We start from the raw sequence: 17,724 nt of genomic DNA, 5'->3' as shown, positions 1-17,724 counted from the left end.
GGCTTCATTATGACAAGTATTTTTCCCTAGAAAATACGTCATTAACAGATAGATGTTAAATGGAGGGCATAAATGAAATGTAATAATTTTTCTAAATTTGGAAAATGTCAAGTAGAGTTGGTGGCCTAAAATAAACCAAAAAAAATTTTTATTTCAACATAAAGAATTGAAGAGGTTGTAAAACATCATAACAAGTTAATTAAAACCACACTCAATCCTAAAAAAAAACACAACCACTAACTGGACATTAGATTTCATAATATAGAGTTGATAATAACTAAAAAGAGCTAATAATTCACAGAACTCCAGTTTGTAAAATAGAAAGTAGTCGACACTCCAGTATCATCTGCGTCCAGCTGTCAACAACCCAGGGAATGTGCTGAGCGGTTCTCAGTAGTAGCCCTGAACATAACTCATTTGAAGACTGTGGGCCATTACCTTACTGAAATGCACCCAGTCAAAGTCCTGCTGTCCCCGAGGACTAGGGGGACCACACACCTTAGTGCCTAAGGGCAGTATTAGTTAATGCCTGTTGTCCAGGAATAACTATTAATAGTACCTCTTTTTATTCTAAAATAAAAGGGTTCTTGGACTCCTAGGTCATTCTATGTATGATCCAAATCAGAGAGCTATTTTCCAAAAAGAAGCCCGTATTCTAATGATGGTTCCAAATAAATTAGGACTGTTTTATCACAAAAATGATCTCTTTAAACCATAAAAATAAAAACATGGACTCAACCACCATACTTCTAAAGCTGGCACCTTTCTTATCCTACAAGATGACTAAAAACTTCAATCATTTTCTGAGTTATATATTCAGTATCAAGGTCCTAAAAAACCTAAAGAAATCAACAAAATAATAACACAGCCGTTTCCAACTGTCTTTAGAGACAGTAAATGCCCAAGAACTAACAGCATACCTAAAAAGATCCAGATCCTCAAACAGGGAAAGGTGTACTTACATAAGGTACTTAACTGCCTGTCTACTTCTTTTGAGGGCTCGGGGAGGTGGGTGAGGAGCTGCAGGCAGGGGTGAGAGTGGGATGGGGTACCCAACATAAGAAACACTGAATCAACAGCACGTTTTGCTACCTGCTACCTACACCAACTCTGAGAAGAAAGTATCAATAACCACGATAGCTATTGTGCTATCTAACTGCTTTGGATGCAAACCAAATTTTTCTAAGTTGATTACTAAAGATCATAAATTCTGATGAGCAACTCTTTGGAGTAAATGTGTAACTGAACATGGGCTTCTCCACTGGGCCTGCGCGTCCGGAGCCTGAGCTCCGCAACGGGAGGGGCCACAACGGTGAGAGGCCCGCGTACCGCAAAAAAAAAAAAAAAAACTAAACTGAAGTTTGCTTAAATTAACAAACTTTTTAAAACATATTGACAAACTAAAATAAATCAGGGGTCAAACCATGTCACTATAGGAATTTACTAACAGCAATCGTGACTATATAAACTAAAAAATATATTTTGTACTCTACTTCTAAAAATACAGGCTGCCAACAGTTCTCATATTTCTGTGAATCTTGCACATTTAGAAATGTGTTTTCCTTGAATAAGGGCGTTTCATCTTTAATCAATTTGTGTAGTCAGGATTCAGCTTCATATGGCATCTTACCAATTTGTCTGTAGTAAACTGACAAACTTTATCTAGGTAAAACACTACTCAATGATGCCCTAATTTCCTAACAGACAAAGTTCATACTAAACTGAAGACAGACATACAGAAAAAGGATATTAAGTAATTTCGTAACTGTATCTATGGATACTAGAAAGAAACCAGTATGTTAGAGATACTATGGTCTTTAAGCAGTTTCATCAACTTCATCTGTAGACAATACTAAACCAGAAATGGCAAGATACCATTAGGGTCTTACCAACAGGGTTTTATTACCACATGAATAAAGTATTAGAAAAGAGGTGTTTTATGTGTGTGTGTGTGTGTGTGTGTGTAAAAGGTTTCATCTTTTTTTTTTTTTTTTTTGCAGTACTTGGGCCTCGCACCGTCGTGGCCTCTCCCGTTGCGGAGCTCAGGCTCCGGACGCGCAGGCCCAGCGGCTCCGCGGCACGCGGGATCCTCCCGGACCGGGGCACGAACCCGCGTCCCCTGCATCGGCAGGCGGACTCCCAACCACTGCGCCACCAGGGAAGCCCAAAGGTTTCATCTTTAATCATTATAACAAATACACAAAAACTTTATATATTTTATACTATTATAAACACTCCAGATTTGGTTACTCTGAGGTTTCACATTTTCTGTAAAGGATGCGATGCAACAGTAAGCTTATGACTTGACAGGAAGTCACTAATCAACAATTCGGACAGCACCAGGTCTGTACCAGGCTGCGCCCACTTAAGTGATCCCTCAGTAATGGGGATTTCTCGTAGAACCTGCAGGTTAGCAGCTCCACAAGAATGAGCTTACACAGGAACGGCGTTTCCAAAAGTGTATTTTACAGAACATCTGGCATTCCATGGGAAGTTAATTGCATTATATGAAACAAAAAAGAAATACTAGGTTAATCAGATTTTCTTTATTCAGAGCCTTTAATGTGCAAATATGCAGTGTGCTTATTTATAGCGTTTTTCCAAACTCATCTGACCACAGAGCCCTTCCAAACCAACACATTCTGGCAAACACCGCCTCATAAAAACACAGCTGTATTTCAGCCCTTCTTTTTAACACGCACATTAATCAATTAAGGCCACCTCTAGTATAGATACAAATATTTTTGCACATTTGAATTATATAAATCTGATATACTGAAATATTAAAAGTCTCATTTTATGTGCCAAACTTGAAATGTGAATTCCAAACACTTAAAAATGTCCATCAAGAAGCATAACAGCAAAGCTAAGAAGCCATATGAGTTGCTATATTCCAACAGCACTGCAGCTGGTGCACAAGAGGACCTGCCCATTCTTCTCCGTTAGTGTTGGATTTTACACAATTTGAATTATCCAAGAGCTTCAAGAACATAACCCAACCATTAAACACAATCACAACACCTCAAAAAATAAAAGGATGAGCATCATCTTATGTGATTTATGTGATACTGACTAATTTCACCATTAAAATTTTACCATTAAAAGTGCCTTCAACTGACAATCAGGCCTCCACTAGAATCTTGGCCAAAAGAATGGTTTGATAGGAATTCTCACAAAACTAAAAATCACTGTCTTACTCCCAGTGCCCAGCTTGTGGTCTTGAAATACCATCTCCCACTGAAAGGACCCAGGGCTTGAAGAAATGTCTAATCCCAGGTCTGAGCCTGGAAGTATCTTGCCATATTAGACATGAAGGAAATTACCAAAGACTACTAAGGTGAAAGGACTCAGGAGCCGGCTACTAGCCAATCTGATCACCAATACAATAACTGCAAGGGGTTGAAACAGTAGGAAGTTTAAGTCCATGAGTCCATAACAACACGGCAAAGAGGGAAGGGAAGGAAAGGAAGGAGGACAGAAAGCTGACTGTACATCATCAGAGGGACACTGCAACCAACTCATTTTTTGAAAGCCTATAACTTAAGAGAAAGCTTTAGAACTCCACCATTGAATGAATCAGCGGGTATCAGATGAGCTCCAGTTACTCTCTAACTAATACAATGAAGCAGTAATGACAAAGTCACCATTACACAACCTTGAATGAATCAATGGACTTAAACTGTATTTACTCACTTCCAACTGCACTGACATTTGGGGCTGGAGAATCTTTGTTGTGGGGACAGTCCTGTGCATTGTAGGAAGCTGAGCAGCATCCCCGGCCCCTACCCACTAGACGTCTGTAGGCCCCTCCACGTTAGCTGTGACAACCAAAAATGTCTCCAGACACTGACAACTGTCCCGTTGGGGGGCAAACCACCCCTGGCTGGGACCACTCATCTACACACTGCACACCAACGGCTGCTAACTTCAAAACAAAAAAAATCAGACATTAGGTACCTCCCTGAGAGAACAGATAACCACCTACAAAGTAGTCTTGCCTCTCCCTCACCGCAAAAATAAGCCTCAATTTAATCAAGTCTCTAGATCCAATGACAGGAAATACCAAAGACAGCAGAGAAGTTAAAAGATACCTGAAGGATGCAATCAGCAAAATCTAGTCCGTGGGAAAGTCTACAGGACAAACTCGGTTTCTTTAATAAATAATTTACAAGAGAAAAACAGAGGGAATCTATAGATTAAGAGACTTAAGAAACATACCATCCAATAGCAGTATGTGGACTTTATTTTGATTTCAAATCAAACAAACTGCAAAAAAACAAATGTTTAGGGCTTCCCTGGTGGCGCAGTGGTTGAGAGTCTGCCTGCCGATGCAGGGGACATGAGTTCATGCCCCGGTCCGGGAAGATCCCACACGCCACGAAGTGGCTAGGCCCGTAAGCCATGGCCGCTGAGCCTGCGTGTCTGGAGCCTGTGCTCCGCAATGGGAGAGGCCACAACAGTGAGAGGCCCGCGTACCGCAAAAAAAAAAAAAAAAAAAAAAAAAAAAAAAAGAGATGAATGGATAAAGAAGTTGTGGTATATATATACAGACTGGAATATACAGATACAATGGAATATTATTTCAGCCATTAAAAAAAGGAAATCCTGCCATTTGTGACAACATGGACGAAACTTTAAGGGCATTATGCTAAGTGAAATAAGTCAAGGAAAGACAAATACTGTATGAGCTCACTTATGCATGGAATCTTAAAACAAAACAACAAAGCCCCAAACTTGTAGAAAGAGATCAGGTTTGTGGTTACCAGAAGCGGGGAACGGCGAGGAAGGACTGGATGAAGGGTGCCAGAAGGTACAAAATTGAAGATAAACAAGAACTGGGGATGTAATGTACTACATGCTGACTCTAGCTAACACCACTGTTTGGTATATTGACAGCTGTTAAGTGAGCAGACCTTAAGAGTTCCCATCAGAGGGGGAAAAACTTTTTTTCTGAGTAGCTATATGAGATGGTGGATGTTAACTAAACTTACTGTAGTAATCATTCCACAATATATGTAACACTAGTGTTTATGCTGACACCTTAAACTTATACAGTGCTGTATGTCAACTATAGCTCAATAAAACTAGAAATAAAATAAGTCAACCGAGATGAATGTGCTCTTTTCTTGGTTCCAATAATAAGAGTTATGCAAGCTATTAGCGTCCTGGCAGCCTAGCAAAAGAGAAAGTAAACTCCAAATGGGAAGCATCAACATGCCATCAAAATCTCACTTTCCAGTAACAACATATGTATTCACATTTTTTTGTTTTTGGCAAATATTTCAAAATTCCTTTAATAAGGCATTAAAAACACAATAAATGATTTGGTCAACACCTAATTACCATTCAGGCACTTCTTCATTTCAGCTTACCCTAAGAGTAACACAACAATTGACCCCACGTATTTAATCTGCAAGTTTACTTTTCAATAGGGCAAATGGCCTCCAGAGCAAAGAAAAAAGTCATGTAAAATTATAATCTGATTGTGCCAAACAATTCTATTTATCCATATTATTTTATATGTTAAATCACACAGACAAAAACCTACTTACCCTTCAAGTCCCTCCTACAAACCACAGAAAAAAATTCAAATTTGCGTTTCAGAAAAGGAATAAAGTGACCACAACCCATTCTATAAGACTACCTTTTAGGGCTTCCCTGGTGGCGCAGCGGTTGAGAGCCTGCCTGCTGATGCAGAGGACACGGGTTCATGCCCCGGTCTGGGAAGATCCCACATGCCGCGGAGCAGCTGGGCCCGTGAGCCATGGCCACTGAGCCTGCGCGTCTGGAGCCTGTGCTCCGCAACAGGAGAGGCCACAACAGTGAGAGGCCCGCGTACCACAAAAAAAAAAAAAAAAAAAAAGACTACTTTTTAAACTCCATGCACATACACTTCAGCCCCTCAAATTGTATTTGCCTCACACTAATCAAAAAGCAACATAAAAATTATTTACTAAGGAATAAAATCAGATGTATTTTGATCAATAGTGAACAAAATATCTGGAAATAGCCAAATTTGGAATAAACTGTTTGTCCATGTAAATTAAATCTTATCCCCAGACTGCAGGTATATAGTTGCCAAAAAGTGGTTTATGTCTGTAATTTAATTATATTTATGTATACACATGTCTCATTCTAACAAAGAACTTGAAGTGGTTTAAGTAGCAAAATTTTGGTAGAATTAGGCGGTTCTTCTCCATCATCCAGCTTGTATCTAAAAGTATTTTTCTTCTTGAACAAAATGTTATGAAATGAAAAGAGCATATACACATTAAGTTTTTAAAAACCGTAAACACTGAGTCTGAAAGTGGAACAGCCATATCACACAATCACAAAGGCCAAAACCAGAAGCAGAATTCAATCTCAAAGTAACTGAGAGCTTAATAGCTTCCAATTTTCTTATATTTTCCTACTTACCAATTTATCATTTTCATTGGGCATTTCAAATACACATCTCAATTTAGAATCCATCAATTCATCGGGTTTTGCCTCTTTCCACTGAAAGCAAACAAAACCAAACAATGAGACAGAGGAGATACAATGGGGACAAATAGGTTTCGCCTCAAGGGACAACTGAGGGTTAGTGTAGCTGCCGTGCGTGTCTGTGTGTGTGTGTGTGTGTGTGTGTGTGTGTGTGTGTGCGTGCGCGTGCGCAGGGGGTTCCCCAGGTCAGCCAGGACTACAGCTGCCTGTACACACTGCGTTATTCTCACCCACCACAGGTACCGGCAATGCCACAGAACTTCCTATAGAACCCTACGAAGAGCTACTATCACAATCCATTAAAATCACACTAACAGCCCTAGAGATTACAGGACTTCACTCTTAATAGCAGCACCTCGAAACTGTCTCTAAGGCGTACTATTTCAAAATTCCTTCGTTCTTGAAATGAGTCAGGGTTATCTGTAGTGAACAGATTTACAGATTTTGTTAATTTTAAAAACCAGGTTTCTCAATGGAGAACTAAACAAAACCCACAGTTTAAACAACATTTCCCCAGACAACTTCTGTTCAACTTCTCTACTCACCACGGCTTCCATATCTGAAATGTTTGGTGGAGCAAAGATGGTCTGTACCATAAACTTGTGTTTACTCTTCTCATTGGGGTCATAGTCAAAAGGCTGCAGCATTACTAAAGAAGAAGAAAGGACACATGACAGTGACTTCTGCATTTGTTTGCTTCTTTGCATTCCTAGTACTCACTAATTTGCAAATTTAAAGAAAACCAGGAAAGGCGCGAGAAACCACACACTGGATTATTTACAGTAAGGATCCAGAAACAACTTTATGGTTTCCAATTATTTTTAAACTGTCTACCTTTCTGATTTGCTAAGTCTTTAACAACCCATAAAATAAACAAATGTCTACTAAAAATAAATAAATATCCATCTATGATTGCCCTCTCTAAACTTAAGTTTGGAAATTTTTCAAAACTTTGCCAACATTAACTATTAAAATGCCTATAAACTCAAAATCTAGTAAATTGCCTATTAAAACCACGTATAATATAAACTTAGGTTTCACATTAGTATTTAGTGATAACAGCTCTTAAAATTAGACAACTGAAGTATTTATAGAAGAAATTCTAAGTAACATAAAAACTCACTACCATATATTAGTGTTCTGATATAACTAATTTTTCTAAAATAGATTTTAAATACACACCTATTCAAGAAGAGTTTATTAATTTGTTTAAATGAGTCTAGGACAACAAAGTGTACAAGGAAACCATACAGCCTCATGATTTCTAAACTTTTTCCAGCTTCCTAATAATTATATTCAAATTTTTTTCTGAAGTATTTATGATTTTCAGTGGCCTACAAGAGGGTTTTTAGATGTTCCATGTGGTTTAAAATTATGTAATATAAATCTAATAAGAGAATATAATGAATCAGCAATTGTACACAATATGTATACAATATTGTGGAGATTACTTCCCTAATATTTAGATTATTTCTAAGATAGACAGATGTCAACATTTTCAAAAAGACAGATGAAATGAAGCAAATGTAAGAAATATCAATTATATAAGAACATCTTCTTTATAAGGTATGTCTGAGAAGTCCATTAACTCCCATCATGGTTAAAAAAAAATTTTTAAGGGCCAAATATACAGCTGTAGAAAATGCACAGGATAAACGCCCAGAACCCAGATAAAGCACAGTGTATCTCCAGGAACACCCTTCACTGAACAACCACCCTACGCTATTCACTAGAAACTGGATAGAAAGAAAACTTCAAACATGGTTGTGACTTTATGACAGTCATACTTCTAAGGCTACAGACCATGTAACAAGAGGAAGACAATCTTAGCACAGATTAAAGGAGTAAATCCATAAAGGTGCATGCTAAAGGGAGAGAGAGGGAGAAAAGGAGAGAGTATGCAGACAGAGTCAATCAGGGAAGGCTGCTGGAGGAAGCGTGGCTGGAGTGCCTGCTCACCCGGAAAGGCACTGCACTGAACACTGGAGTGCCAGTTCTCAGTGGAGGAGAGGGATCAAGGGTGTGCATGGAAACAGTAACTGGTGTGTAAAGAGTTTTTAGTAAGTCAGGTGCTCAATACAAGGGGCTTATGTGAGAGAAAGGGCTTTGAGAAGTATACAGGTTCTTAAGAAACATTAATACAGTAAAACTTCAGAAAGCTAGAATCCTAAAGAAAAAGCCCTTCTGAATAGTTCCATGGATTCCTAGGGATATAGCTGTTTGCACCAAAATCTATTTTTAACCATGTGGATAGAAATAATTTTATCTTCTTCCAATTGAGCTAAAAAGGCTTGTGGACTTAGAGAGCAACTTCCAGAACACTCGTACTCACTGCCAACTCTTCTTATTGCCCACCCATCTTCCCCATGAACTGACAGTTCGGTCAGACAAACATGAAAGCAGGCCTGCCAGGCCACCACACAAGACTCACTAAAAGCATCTTCTCTAGGCCCTCCTAGCTCTGAGTTTGGGAATACAGTTACTGAGGGAGGATTAAGTGCCCCAAGAACTCTGACGTCTGTCCTTGACTGCCTCTGCAGTCAGGTTCCACTGATGAACATCTCAGTGAGCCTGCCCCGGGCGCTCACTCTTTGTATAAGTTTCTGTTTTTAATCCGCTGTGGGCTTGAAAACTAGAAAACTGATACAGAATTATTTTCATATTTTAGGAATACCTATCAGGATTACGCAGGCATGTTTTGTTTTGTTTAACATACACATGTCTAGGTTGTGTCCCCAGAGATTCTAATCTGGAAAGGTCTGCGTGTGTTCCTGCTCTCTGTGCAATTACAGCAGACCTTCACAGAGGTGAGAACTACTGCTAGAAAATACGAGTAAATGGTCTCTGTGTGAGGCCTGAGAAGTTCTCCCATAAGTAAACTACATCCTCCTACTTGCTTCCTATCACTCTGCTATGTTAGACGGTATCATGAAAGGATATCGTCAGGGAAGTCTGAGGGCATTAACTCTGGCACCAGCACAGACTCCACGGCAGGAGTAAGCAATCCACACATGGAAGGAACCAAGCACACTCCCTGGACTACAAGTAAACACAAAAGGGGGTGACAAAACTAAAGTTTTCAAGTGCGGAACACTGTTGGCATTAACAATAAAAGGCAGAAAGACGCATCTAAGTTTACAACTATTGGCAAAAAAGAGGCACTGTACATTTTTAAGCAAAAGATTTAGGAATAACACCTCCACAGCTGCATGCAATACGTAACAACAGCTAGAGATCTGAATGAATGAGGATGAGCAATCACAAAAATGATACAACATTTCAAAGACAAAATAATAAGGGCAGAGAATGTGGCAGTAAGCTGTAGAAATAAAGAACAGATATAACATTTTTTGAACGACAGTAACTGCTTACAAACTGACCACATACACCCTCACCCCAAGATAAGACATTTCCTGCAGCAGTTTGCATATAGTAAAAGAACAGCATAAATTCAGGACATGGTTTGCTACCTGAAACAGTCACAGTCAACCCTGGGTCAATAATTCCACTGTTGGGCCTCACACAGTATCGACGAGGTGCTGTAGTCTTCACTTTGAAACACACCTTTCTATCCGATGGATTTCGCAACTTAAGATTTGTAGTGACTACATCTGTGAAGGGGCCTGTAAGGTTTAAAAACCAAAAACAGGGAAAAAAAATTTTAATTGGAGTCACACACAGACACACACAAGCAGAATTCAAAACTGGATGCACATAACCTCAATTTTATATAGAGTATGTACTGAAAGTCTGTGTACCTAAATATACCTCCAGGTATACACACACAAAGGAGTTTTATTTTCTTCTTCATTCCTTACCAGACTTTATAAAATCACTACATGAACATGTATTGTTTCTATCAAATAAAATATATTTTTAAAGTTTCAATTTATGAAATAAGCCCAAAATTGTATTCCTAGAGTATGCTCTTACCACATGACTGAAAAGATCGGGATTTCCAGTGGTCTGCAAACCAATGCCAACCTTCAGATTCACCTGACAGAGCCGACCACAAAACCTCTCCATCAGAAGCCGACGAACCCAATGACAGGGTGCTCTTGCTTCACCTCAACTAAGTTTGATCCCTTCACTCGTTCATTCTTTCACTCACATATTTGTCAAGTGTTTATTAAGAGCACTGTGTCAAATGCTCTACATACAAAGTTTTTTTTAAGCTTTGATTCTACACCCAAACATAAAACTGCAAAACAAAGAACCCAAAAGGTGATGCAGTCCTGCCTGAATTAAATAAGTCCTAAACCATTTTTTGTTTAAAAAAGGGGGGAGTGAGGTGTGGAGAAACAGTACCGCCACTTTTGTTCTTGGCGGAAGAAAAGCCTAAAGATATTTTATACAGGTTTAGACAGTAAACTGAATACCTGTTAATTTGGAGACTGAAGATAAATATGTCTCAATGGAAGCAACAACCACACACTTCTAACTAACCCAAAAGCAATTTTCAGTGGTTTCTAAAACAATTAATTTTAAGTTATACTTTAAAAAAAAAAAAAAGCTAGAAGGCTGAAATCAAAGACAACTATTATAAAGGCTATCTTTCCTTTATTAAATAAACCAGAAAAAGTATGTCTTTTAAAACTTTAAAATATTTCTAGTTTAGAGTCCAGACTGAGAAGATTCCCCAACTCTGCCAGATACAGTTTCCCATTTTGCTGAATACTGGAAAATTATCTTAGACAAAGGCTTGAAGGGGAACAACAGACAGACAATGCAGAGGCACTGGGAAGAGAGCAGGGGCTGAAAGTAGACCTGCCTGATGCAAGGAGAGGAAAAGAAGAGACTTGAAATGAAAGGCACTTATTTCAGGTCCTAGGAAATGAATTAATTTTATCCTATGCTTAAAGTTTGTGCGTTGTAAGATATTTTCTAAAAAAATAAAGATTTGGAACTGGGATGAAAGGGAAGAGACAGAAATAAGAGAACATTAGAAGAAAGCATATAAAGGCAGAGAACCAGTTATGGAAAAAATTCTAATGTGAAATAGGCATTTAAATCAACAAGTACACATCTTTAAAATATATATATATATACAAAAAATAAAAAATAAAAAATATATATATATACAATATATATAAGAACTACAATCTTTTGGACAGCTTGCTTGAATTATATGGTCAAGTTAATCACTGCATTTATATATTATTTTACATCCTTTGCTGCTTCTTCAATCCCAACTGCTTGCATTTTTTGGCTAGCAGCTAACTACCCCACCATACACTGGCCCGGGGGAGTGAAGGGGAAAGCTCCAATCTGTCCATTTTGCTGCGTGAATCCACAAAATCATTGGCTAAAGACACATTTTAAACTATTAAAACTACGAGTTTTAAAGACATAGATTCCATTTCTTAACATTCTGAAAATCCATAAATTACTACAGATAACTGAGAATGTGTACATTTTTATGTGACTATTTCGAGTAGGATTTTAACATTAGCATTAAGTATAAATTTATTTTTTAAAGTTTCTTAGTAAAATAACAAGGGAAACATTTTACAAAATTTTTATTTTGAAAAATCCTATATTTTTATAACAATTACATAAGTTTCAATTTGTAATTTTAAATTCAATTTTTTAAATTTCCCCAATTTTAGAGGAAAGTACCAACTATCCAAAACAAGGTAAAATAACTGATTTTTTAAACTGACTTAGAAAATGACGATGTGTCAATTTTCATCAACATATGAATTCTGAAACAGTACTTACATTTTATGTTGCCCAAAAGGGATTATAAATCTTAAATAATAGATTGTGGTCTTTCTAGACATAAAAATGCAAACTACCTAAAGATGAAGATAATATGTCAAAAGAAAAAAATTCCACCAATTCAAAAGCCAAATTCTTTACTGAATATGTTAACCTTATCAGTAAAATGTAAAATTACCTACAATAAAGCCACCTAACAAATGAATTTGAGACTTTCTACTCCACTGTGTCCCTCTAACCAAGCCTCTCACAGTAAGGGTTGCTCCCAGCAGCCAGTTCAGAGTCTGAGGCCATTTTCCTGGTTAAGATGCAAAATCAGCAAGTACTAATGACCACTAGCATAATAACCAGATTTAATTGCTTGAAGAGGTCTTAGGCAGAAACATCTGTTCCACCTTTGTGGGTCACAGAAACTCTTTAAGAATCTCATGAAAACTATATACTAACCCAGAAAAACATACACAGGCAAATATTCACAACAATTTTACCTTGGGTTTTTCTGGAGGGAGAGGGTGAGATGGGGCGATCTGGGGTGGGGGGGTATCGTGGATTCCTGGAGCCTGCAGGTTAACAGACCTGCAGGTTAAACAGACCTGATAGAATCTACCCTTACAGGCCCTCAAAAATAGAGGAAAAGTTATGTAATATATCTGTAATATATCTGTAATATATCTGTAATATATCTGCTACAACACAAGCCTAAATCCAGGGTAATACTGCCACTGTCAGGTACTTCTGTCTGACATTAGGACTGGGTGGTGCTACTGTTGTGGGGCGGGGGGGGGGGGGGGGGGGTAGAGAGGAACAGGATGTTAGACATTTCACAACACCCGGGTAGATCCATGCAATCAAGTACAGTATTAGGCCCCCATCCCACCAGATCTTCACATACCCCTCCAGAAATCCACACTGGTTAAAAAAAAAAAAAAAACCTCTTTCCCAGAAATACATCTATTGTATAAAACAAGAAACCTTTTTCCCTTTCCCTAAAACTCTGAAAGGTGAGTTACCATTACAGAAAATTATGCTACCAACAGCAATGTCACTCAGGACACTTAAACTCCTACAAACATCTGGTCCAGTCAGCACACATGTATGGGTGACACATTCACATGATTCTACCCACATGCATAAATATTCTCTTGCCCTTATTTCAAAACGTTAGAGAAAACCCTCTATCAGATAACTCCTCCTTTAACCTCCCTTAAATCCAAACTCATTTATTTAAGTAGGTTACAGGGATCTGGCTAATTCATTAGTCTTCTACTATAGTCATGCCCAAACATTTACACACTGAAATGCATATTTCATCACAAATTCACTTTCTTCTCCTTTATGTTACAGTTAGGGCATTATATTAAAAAATTTTAACTGTGTATGTTGGTATGTAATTTTATATATGAATTTCACTTCAGGATGGAAAAATGGGCATTACAAAATATAAAATATCAAAATGGGATATCGTGTCAAATAAGGTTAAAAACCACTGCATTATATCAATAATCTCCTGCTTTACTAACATCCCCTGCAATGCTTAGGTGCTTAAACCATTAAGAAAAACAAGTAAATGGTTACCATAAAAATCAGGAGTTAACTTTGCAGGGAGAAAGTACTAGGAGAGCTTTGCAACACACAAGTTCTATTTCTGAACCTGAGCAGTGACTGCAGAGCTACTAACTTCTTGATAATTCTTTAAACTGTACATATTTTTCTTTTATGAAAAACAGTAAAGATTTTTGTTTTTGTTTTTAAGAAAAGCTGACCCTTGGTGTAAGCTTAAAAAAAAAAACTGAAAGAAAAGTGAAAAGCAGTGTTTTGATGGAAAAGTGAAACATTCGAAGCAACTTATATAGGAAATAAATACTCACATTTTGAGGATTTCTAAAACTTAATCCCTGTAATTGAAGAAAATCCTGCCATTTGTCCAATATAAACGCTTAGTTTATCATTTAGAAACAATCACTACAACAGTCCATTTTATGATTACTTGATTGTAAACTACTCACCAACCACAGGTACCACCTGATACTTCCTACTTCACAGATGAAATTTCACTGTTTATATGTAAAAATATACCATATAAAACAAAATTCCACACAATACAGATAACATTTACTTGAACTCTTTTACTGAAAAAACAAAATTAAATTTTAAAACTCCACCTTTTAATTACACAGGCTGCCCTCCTTCAATCTCCCACGCCACTTCCTGTCACTAAGTATTCTATCCTAGCTCTACTACATTATCATTCCCAGTAAGCCAAAGTCCTATTCTCAGTCCCAAATTCTAACAGATGGAAATGTAACATACATAAATACGGTCCCTGTATCAAAAAGTTTGGAAAAAACTTGGAACTTCAAAAATGTAGGAAAAGTTTAGGGCAGCTCACCCAGAAGTATGTCCTAAGTGAGACTAGCCTGACTCCTTTACCTAAATATATATTTCCGGCATGAAACGCTGTATACCTAAAATTTAGAGCAGGACTTCCCTGGTGGCGAAGTGGTTAAGAATCCACCTGCCAATGCAGGGGACACAGGTTCGAGCCCTGGTCCAAGAAGATCCCACATGCCGCAGGGCAACTAAGCCTGTGCACTTAGAGAATCAAATTTTATTTCAGGATAAGTGGTCCTGAATATAGCATGGAGCATTTCAGAAATAGAAAAGGCCTCTGGGATGCAGCTCAAGAATAAACAGGCTATGTGCACCAATGTTAACTCATGAACTCCGTAGCATCGTTTAGACCAGCAACCCGGAGGTCTGTTGGGAGACAAGTCTCCATGGGTCTCTAGCATTTCTGCACCTTTTGCCAGTGGAGGCCCTGGAGGCTTTCATACAGACTGTCTTTTCAAGGATCTACTACATAGTGAACAGTCTTGCATCTGACTGTTAGCATCTCCCTCGTGAGGAGAGGGCAGGTTTGTTTGCTGTCCAGTGTGATAATGCTCAGGTCCTCCTCTGGAAAAAGGTCAGGCAGGTTTCTGTGCAGCCCATCACAAAAGATTCAGAGGCCCTAGACTCAAGGTTTCTCAGCTATGACACAAACCCACCAGGTGGGCAGCACCCACTTGCACTGAACCCCTTTGTGTTGCCCCCATGGAATCTGAGGGGCAAAGGAAACCAACACAACTATGAAGTTGCTGCCTGCAGTGCCCTGAGAATAACATCCTTTGTCTCTAAACCCAGGAGTCCCATGTCTTCTACAGCACCTTTAACACTGAAGCAGGCTCACCTTTCAGACTCTCCGGTTCTGGACAAGCTCTGAGTTCTTGGCTATGGGGTACAGACTGAGTTAGTGACCTCGGGGGGATAACAGCAGAAAGTGCAATGAACCAAAGCATGCATCTCTGAGGAGAAACAAGGGTGACCATACAACTACCACAGCACAGTGTCCCTACCTCTCTCCCTGCACGTCTCACTTATTATTTATGTATGTCTTAAATCACGCACCAACTATAAGCTCCCTGAGAAGAAACCTGCTCATCCCTGAATGAACTGGAGTAATTCACACTGGCCTTAACCTGAGTATGGCTAAGCAATCACATGGATTGTTCTTAGTCAACATGCAATAACAACAAAAAATATCAGAAGTAGGGCTTCCCTGGTGGCGCAGTGGTTGAGAGTCCGCCTGCCGATGCAGGGGACGCGGGTTCATGCCCCAGTCCGGGAAGATCCCACATGCCGCGGAGCGGCTGGGCCCGTGAGCCATGGCCGCTGAGCCTGCGCATCCGGAGCCTGTGCTCCGCAACGGGAGAGGCCACAGCAGTGAGAGGCCCGCGTACCGCAAAAAAACACAAAAAATCAGAAGTATGTACGTTCTACTATGACTCTAGGTATTCATAAATCATTTACCCCAGCATGACATTTTCACTCCTCCATCCTATCTGTACTGAAACAGAACAGGTAAAAATCCTAATGAGGCAGGCTGGATGCTCAGCTCAAATATATAAATAATGTAGCTGTAGTGAAGTCAGTGATGACTACTTCAATGTTTCCACAGGTGTTAGCAAATTAACGGCTGCATCGCTGATTAAACAGCTTTCCAGTAACAAAGGGTTATGTTGCTGAATATGTCTTGCTACGTTAAGTTAATCACACATCTGAATTATATGCTGTACAGTATACAGAATATCTACTAAGAACTCCCACAGTAATAGTAGCATGGCAGCAGTAGTAAGAGTAAAAATAGTGATAACAGAAGTTTTTACAATCTAGCCTTTACTGGACACTCACCATGTATCAAGAACTTTGCGTGAATTACGTCACTAACCCTAATAACAAGCCTATGAGGCTGATACTTTTATTACTTACCCTCATTTTACAGATGAGTCAACTCTGAGTCAGAAGTTAGAATACTTGTCCAAGGTCAGACAAGCACAAAGCCATGGAGGTGGGAAGTCAGGTCTGCCTCCAGAGCCTGAACTCTCATAAATTCTCTATGTATTTTATGCAAATACCTAAGCTATATTTATTTCCTAATTCATAAGCCATTCCAGGCGGATTTCTGCAGTGTTAAAGCATGAAACTGTAATCAAATCAGTAATATAAGAAAAAGATTTTTATTGGATATTTTATTGTATTTCCCTTGGTTCCACAGGATGAGTATTTCTGGAAACAAGTATCAAACACCAAGAAAACAGTTTTTATGTTTTACATCAAAGAAAGCCCTAAAACATCTTCATTACAAATTTTAAAGATGAAGTTACCTTAATTTATTTACTGTATTTTTTTCCCAAACACACTGAAATCTCAGACTTGAGCGAATGTAAGCTCCATGAAGACTGGGTCTCTGTTCTATTTGCAGCTGTATCCCCAGCTGGACAATCCCTGGCATAGTAAGTACTGAATAAATATTATTGTACAAACATTAATGTAAAAATAAACAGAAGACCACTTTCCGGGAAACAAAATGAGTCATTTCTATTCAAGATGGTTTACTTATTAAAGCACTAAACATATCTTTTTATAAGCTTTCATTAACCTTACAAAAGTATGGACCCTGAGATTAATACAAAAGCCAAACCTGCCTATTTTATTTAAACCTTCTACTATTTAAGGAAAGCTTTGATTTCTTAAACTGCTTCACTGCCCTTGTTTATCCACATTACATAATCAACAAAGAATTTCAAAATGTATCATGAAAAAAATGTCCAAAATCCACTTAACGTAGTAGTGTGTCATCATTAAAAAAAAAAAAGAAAGTTTTCCCACTCCAGGGGCTTAAAGTTATAGTTAAAAGTAACCAACAGGCAGGAACCATGTCTCTTCTTTCTTTTTCAACACTTTCAGTTAATGCAGCAGTGTTCTGAGCACAAAGTTAAATACTCATCCATCACCTTCCTGAGGGGGAGGGGGACGGGGCAGGGGGGAGGGGGACGGGGCGGGGGGGGGGTCTGCTATTGATGGTGTAGGTACTGACTTTTGTAAAAAGCATAATGTAAAGCAGAAACTAACACATCACTGTAAAGCAATTATACCCCAATAAAGATGTTAAAAAAAAAAAGCATAATGCAGTGTGCTGAG

At 38.5% G+C, this 17,724-nt stretch overlaps 1 protein-coding gene across 3 annotated transcripts in view; it reads right to left on the bottom strand.

The window, feature by feature from the left end:
* VAPA (VAMP associated protein A) overlaps nt 1-17,724 on the bottom strand; it is a 40,446-nt gene that overhangs the window by 11,755 nt on the left and 10,967 nt on the right. For all 3 annotated transcript variants that reach the window (XM_079942976.1, XM_079942975.1, XM_079942974.1), the window contains exons 2-4: nt 9,954-10,106; nt 7,029-7,132; nt 6,418-6,498 (exon numbers count right to left, since the gene is read on the bottom strand). In XM_079942976.1, the coding sequence (XP_079799102.1) occupies nt 6,418-6,498; nt 7,029-7,132; nt 9,954-10,106 (338 nt within the window). The remainder of the gene's footprint in view (nt 1-6,417; nt 6,499-7,028; nt 7,133-9,953; nt 10,107-17,724) is intronic.

This window comes from Stenella coeruleoalba (genome assembly GCF_951394435.1).
Source record: "Stenella coeruleoalba genome assembly, chromosome: 14".
NCBI classification, from domain to species: domain Eukaryota; kingdom Metazoa; phylum Chordata; class Mammalia; order Artiodactyla; family Delphinidae; genus Stenella; species Stenella coeruleoalba.
This window is presented reverse-complemented; position numbering and strand designations above follow the sequence as displayed.